General features: G+C 53.2%; 1 protein-coding gene across 1 annotated transcript; it reads left to right on the top strand.

The window, feature by feature from the left end:
- The first annotated feature begins 1,652 nt into the window (after positions 1 to 1,652).
- lingo2b (leucine rich repeat and Ig domain containing 2b) lies at positions 1,653 to 3,614 on the top strand. The gene has a single exon (XM_076300135.1). It carries the CDS (start codon positions 1,653 to 1,655, stop codon positions 3,612 to 3,614), a length of 1,962 nt encoding a protein of 653 aa, XP_076156250.1.
- The last annotated feature ends 2,386 nt before the right edge of the window (positions 3,615 to 6,000 follow it).

Here is a 6,000-nt window from a genome sequence, read left to right as displayed (position 1 = left end):
TGGGCAGCCTTATTAGTGTTCGCATGCACACACACACACACATACACACATACACACATGTGGCTCACATTGAGACCTCATTATCAGTCTTGTCTGCTGCCTTGCTTTTCAAAAAGAGGGGAAAGAAAAATTATAAATCTGTCTTTGAATTGCTCTTTTCTTAACTCAACTAGGTGTAAATTCCAGGCCCATTTGCTCTTTGTGTAGCTGTCGCCAGCGCCCATAATCAATCTCCGCTTGGCTGGAATCTTTTCCTCTCCTCCCGTCTTCCTATAATCCTGCCGCGGCCCCTGTAGTGTTGTGCCTCCAAATGCACACCCAGCCTCACGCTCGTCTCTTTCGCGGTCTCCGGTCTTTAGTCTGCAGACCTAGATTCGATCGGCCAACATGACAAGACTGGGTCAGACCGCGCTAAAACTTATGTTGTTGATATTCTGAGTGATGCGGCTCTACTTTGCTTCATGTCAGATGTGTTTAAAGTGAAAATGTCTCTCGGGAGGGCAAAGAGATAGCTGTGTCATTATGCAACATTAATCATTCTTTTCATTGAGGCTTCGTGATATGCTACTGCTGTTGTATTAATTACTGCTGAGAGTCATTGACCTAAAGCTACAAGGCATGATTAAAAAAAAGAGTCTAATCTTTGCAGTGCACTTGAAGCTATTGTGGCTCTCTCTCGTCTTTTGGTGTGTGTCTGTGGACCTGTGGAATGCCTGCGCTCTGATTGGCTCAGTAATGCTGGAGATGAAGGAGCGTGGGATTGCCATGGCAACCGCGTGTTTGGCGAAGTCTGTTCGACGTGTGTGTGTGTGTCTGTGTGTGTGTCTGTGTGGCAATCAATATACACCGCAGGGCCTGTCACAGCAAGGAATAAGCAAGCAACGGCTTACAGAAAGGGAAGACTCAGGAAGGAGAGGGGAGTGTGTCTGCGCATGTGACTTCGTTCTTGTATGTGTGTTTATGTGTGCATATGAGCCTTCGTTACAGGAGCACGACCATGCCTGCCCCGTTCCACTGCCTTCAGCTACACCACCCTCCTCCATCTGCTCTTTCTCCACTCCCCCCCCCCTCTCTTTTCCTCTCTCATCTTTTCTACTCTTCTTTCCTCTGTCTCTCTCTGCCCTGTGCTTCTAATACCAATCACTTTTTATCCCTCTCATTATCTTTGCCTCTGCCTCAGCCTTCGGCTCTCCTGTGAAATAGAGGCTTTTAGCGATGGGCTCTCATCCGCTCCCTCACTGCTTTGCTCTCTTTCATTTGCTCTCTCTCTCTCTCTCTCTGTCGCTGTCTTTCTCTCTGTGATTCTGATGACTGTGATGTTTGATACAGATCTCTCTGCTTCCTATCATTTGCCCATTTGCTCCTCTGCCCTGCGCTCTTATTTTAATCTCTTGTGTAATGGAAGCCTTCACTGATCTGATCTTCTTGTCTTTTTTTCTGCCTCCCTTTCCTCTTCCTCTCTGTCTTTCTCTCCCTCTCTCATTCCCCCTCCTTTACCTCCCCCCACACCCTTTACCTCTCTGTCGTTCTTCACCTGTCTTTCCCTTTCCCTCTGTTCTCCCTCTTTCTCTTCCTTTCCCTTTCTCTCTCCTTTTGTTCACCTGTCTTCCTTCCCTCCCTCCCTCTCTTTTCTACTGCAGGTCTATCTGGTCATGGTGCTCTCTCTGGCCTCATGCGTTCCGGCTCGCTTCTCCTCCTCCTCCTCCTTCATCCTCCTCCTCTCCCGCCTCCTGCCGGCTCTCCTTCTCCTGGTCGCACTCGTGTGCCCGGGCCCGGTGGGCGGCTGCCCCGCCCGCTGTGAGTGCTCGGTGCCCACGCGCTCGGTCTCGTGCCACCGCCGGAAGCTGGCCACCGTTCCCGAGGGCATCCCCATCGAGACGCGCCTGCTGGACCTGAGCAAGAACCGCCTGCGTAGCCTGGCGCCGCAAAACTTCTCCCAGCTGCAGCAGCTGGAGGACCTGGACCTGAGCGCCAACCTGCTCGCCTCGGTGGAGCCCGGAAGCTTCCGCGCTCAGCCGCGCATGCGGGCACTGCGCCTCCGCGGCAACCAGCTGACCCTGCTCCCGCGCGGCGCGCTGGCCGGCCTCGGCGAGCTGCGGCTGCTGGACCTGAGCCAGAACAAGCTGGTCATCCTGCTGGACGGCGCCTTCGAGGAGCAGCAGCGCCTGGAGACGCTGGAGCTGAGCGACAACGAGCTGGTGTTCGTGGCGCCGCGGGCCTTCAGCGGTCTGCTCTCGCTGCGGCAGCTGACGCTGGAGCGCTGCAACCTGTCGGCCATCCCCGGTCAGGCGTTGGCGCAGCTGCGCGCCCTGGAGACGCTGCGGCTGAGCCAGCTGGCCAACGTGGCCGAGGTGCCGCCGCACGCCTTCCGGAACATGCCGCGACTCCGCCACCTGGCGCTGGAGCGCCTGCCGCTGCTGGAGGCGCTGCCCAGCCCGGCGTTCCTCGGGCTCAACCTCACCACGCTGGCCATCACGCAGACCAACCTGTCGGCCGTGCCCACGCTGGGTCACCTGCGGCACCTCACGTTCCTGAACCTGTCCCACAGCCGGGTGCGCGTGCTGCGGGCGGGGGGGCTCCGAGGTCTGGCCAGGCTGGAGGAGCTGCACCTGCGCTCGGCCGCACTGGAGCGCATCGAACCCGACGCCTTCCTGGGCGCGCCGTCGCTCCGGATGCTGGACGTCTCGTCCAACCGGCTGGCCACACTGGAGCGTGCGGCCTTCCCTGAGGGCCACGACCTGAGCCTGCAGACGCTGAGGATCGGCCGCAACCCGCTGGTGTGCGACTGCCGCCTACGCTGGCTCCTGCAGAGGGCGCCGCCGCTCCTCCACACGGCGGTCGACAAGCGGAGCCCAACGCCGGACGACGTGCCGCCCGAGTGCAGCGCCCCCGCGTCGCTGGCGTCCAAGAGCCTGCGCGAGGTTTGGTCCAGCGCGCAGCTGGCGCGGCTGGTGGTCTGCACCAAGCCGCGCGTCATCGCCGTGGCCACGCAGCCGGTCCAGGTGGAGGAGGGTCAGCGCGCGTGGCTCAACTGCAGTGCCGACGGCGCGCCGCCGCCCACCGTCTCCTGGGTGACGCCCAGCCGCCGCCACCTGACCACCAAGAGCACAGGCCGCGTGGTCGTCCACGGCGACGGCTCCCTGGAGGTGCGCGTGGCCGAGCGGCAGGACAGCGGCGTCTACGTGTGCGTGGCATCCAACCCAGCGGGCAACGCCAGCCTGTCCGCCTCGCTGGCTGTCAAGAGCCTGCCAGCCCGAGACCGCGCCCTACTCGCCAACCGCAGCCTGCACTACGACTACCAGGACGCAGACTACCACGGCAACGGCGACAGCGCTGCCCACAACGCCTCACTGCACGGCAACAGCACGGACCGCTACGCCCGCGTGCGCGTGGCCCTGGACTTCACCACCATCCTGGTCTCCACGGCGATGGGCTGCCTCAGCTTCCTGGGAGTGGTCCTCTTCTGCTTCCTGCTGCTGTTCGCCTGGAGCCGCGGCAAGGGCAAACACCGGGGCAGCGTGGACATCCAGTACGTGCCGCGCAAGCGCAAGACCGGCGGCAACGAGCTGCCCGAGACCAGTGGGCCACGACGGGTCAACATGAAGATGATCTGAGCAGCTCCACGGCCCCCCCCCCCCCCCCCCTTTAGGAAGGCCGCAGGGGGCCCTGGCCTGGGCGTGTTCGATGAGTACATATTTGGCAGTGAATTGTGAAAGAGGAGAATGCGTGCCTGAGTCTTGCCACGGAGTCAGGGCAAGGGTGGTGGTGGCCTCAGTGTGTCGGCTGATTAAAGGTTCAGTGCGGAAGACGAGGTCCAAGGGGTTTCTGATAGCCGGGGTGTTGGGGCCAGGGCAGAGGGTTGGACAGGGAAATGAGTCACTCCAAGTTTACCATGACTGGGAACAGGGTGAGGAGACAGCTGTTTACCATTTTAAGGTTATTATGAGGGACCACTAGGGATTGAGCTAGAGGAGAAACATACTGTACTCTCACTGATGCATAGACTCTCTCACACACACACACACACACACACACACACACACACACACACACACACACACACACACACACACACACACACACACACACACACATTCCAAAACACACACACACACATAGATGAGTAATGTTAGGACACTGAAATGTGAGGATATAAGAGAATGTGTGAATATGTATGCGTGTGTGTGTACGTTTGTGTTTGTTGGATTGTTTGTGTGCTGTGCGTGTGTGTGTGTGTATGGGAATACAACTTTACATGTGTATGTATGTATGTGTGTGTGTCTGCTTGTGCATGTGCTTATGTATGTGCGTGTATGGGCGTGTATGTGTGTGTGTGTGTGTGTGCATCTTTAATGGATATGCATCTCTGTGTATGCAATGTTTGTGAGATACAGTGCTTGAGGGAATCAGATAGGTTTCCCAAAGCGAGGGACAAATCTTGATGTATGTCTTAAACTCAAACATGCCCAAGAAGCTGCCGCTACGATGCCATCGCTCCAGTGGTAATTTGTTAAACACCAGGTATTTCTGGGAGGTAACCTCCTGCTGGTTTGGGGACTTTGACAGTGATTGTAATTGTTGCCCGAAGCTGTTTTTTGTTTTTCTGTTTTTCTGTGTGTGATACTACAAGGGGTTAGATGCGATGTGCTCAGCGCAAAAAACGAACCAATCAATCTCTCTCTCACGACCACAGGAGAAGAAAACGCGCCTGAGGACACCACTTTGTTGGAGGTGCACAAGTAATTCATTTTAAAAATGACTAATTTGTAAAGACATCTATCCTGCCATATGCAGGTGTTTACAGCATTAACACACTGAAAGAATTTGAATAAATATGATGCTATTTATGATTCATGATAATGGAAGCCCAAAATGTAAGTAATTTTTCGAAAGCAAATGAGGGGGACATCTTTTCGGTGAATAAAAATATTCTCATAGAAATAAATAAAAAATTAAATGCTTATTAAAAATAGCATTGTGAATTAATCAACCGAATGACCTTTTCTGAGAACCCCCGTGGTTTGATCATGTCCTGCAATCACCCCCTGCGCCCTTCTCTGTGTGCTTGGATTGTACGTGTGTACTTTGTGGTGTCTATTACCCAGACGAATACACTTAATCCAAAAACAAAGTGTTTTGCGCGTCTTCTGCGATGCCACAACGATCAGCTCTTAATGTGGATGGTCTCACGGATTATGGACTCGTATGGTTCTACTTTGGGTGTGCTGGAGTGCTTTAACTGAAGTGTTGTAGACTTTTTACTTCTTTGTAAGACTGTGAGAAAATGTTCTATTTATATACAACACATATATCTCTATATATCTATATCAGTATAATATATATAAATATACTATCAAAGTCCTAGAAATGGCAACTTTTTCGCTGCAAAAACTCAGCCGTCTTCCCTGAACAAAGTAAGCATTGAGTGGGATCCAGTGTCAGCAGTGGTGTGTGTTTGTGAAGTGTTTGGTTCCGCTCTCTGAGTTTGCTCCCCTCTGTTTGAGCAGATTGGGTCTGTAAGCTGATTAAACATGGAAGTTGTTTCTCATTTTGTTGTAAAAAAAAGATGATGTTTTGAGTAAAAAAAAGATGTGAAGACCTTGTTTGCCTTGGTGGGGAAAAAAAGGACTTTGTATTTGTGACCTCAGTGGAAGTCTTCTTAAGTGTGTGAACTCTGGTTTTTTGATGTTCTGTCAAATGCTGCTCTCGAAAAGTTTTTACATGAAAATGAATATCTGCGTATATTTTCCAAAGAAAATAAAACTCAAGCATACAGCTTTACTACCGTGCAACCCCCTGCGTCAGACTGGCTTCTCTGTCTAACAGCAAGAGATCAACACTGACTCTCCAAAATAGTCTGTGTTTTTAGGTGTGTGACTCATGTTTTGTCCTCTATGTATTTTAGTAGTGTGTGTGTGTGTGTGTGTGTGTGTGTGTGTGTATGTAACTTGTGTATGTGTGAGAGCAAGAGAGAGAGGGAGTATGTGTGTCTGTGTCTCT

This window comes from Alosa pseudoharengus, unplaced genomic scaffold (genome assembly GCF_046254945.1).
Source record: "Alosa pseudoharengus isolate Yale_2024_CS ecotype anadromous, Long Island Sound unplaced genomic scaffold, YU_APseudo_1.1 YU_APseudo_1.1_scf_22, whole genome shotgun sequence".
Taxonomy (NCBI): domain Eukaryota; kingdom Metazoa; phylum Chordata; class Actinopteri; order Clupeiformes; family Clupeidae; genus Alosa; species Alosa pseudoharengus.
The sequence above is the reverse complement of the archived record's forward strand: the minus strand, read 5'-3'. Positions and strand labels throughout refer to the sequence as shown.

Excerpts from the sequence above, each read along its gene's own strand:
- lingo2b (XM_076300135.1), top strand. The coding sequence starts at position 1,653 with ATGGTGCTCTCTCTGGCCTCATGCGTTCCGGCTCGCTTCTCCTCCTCC.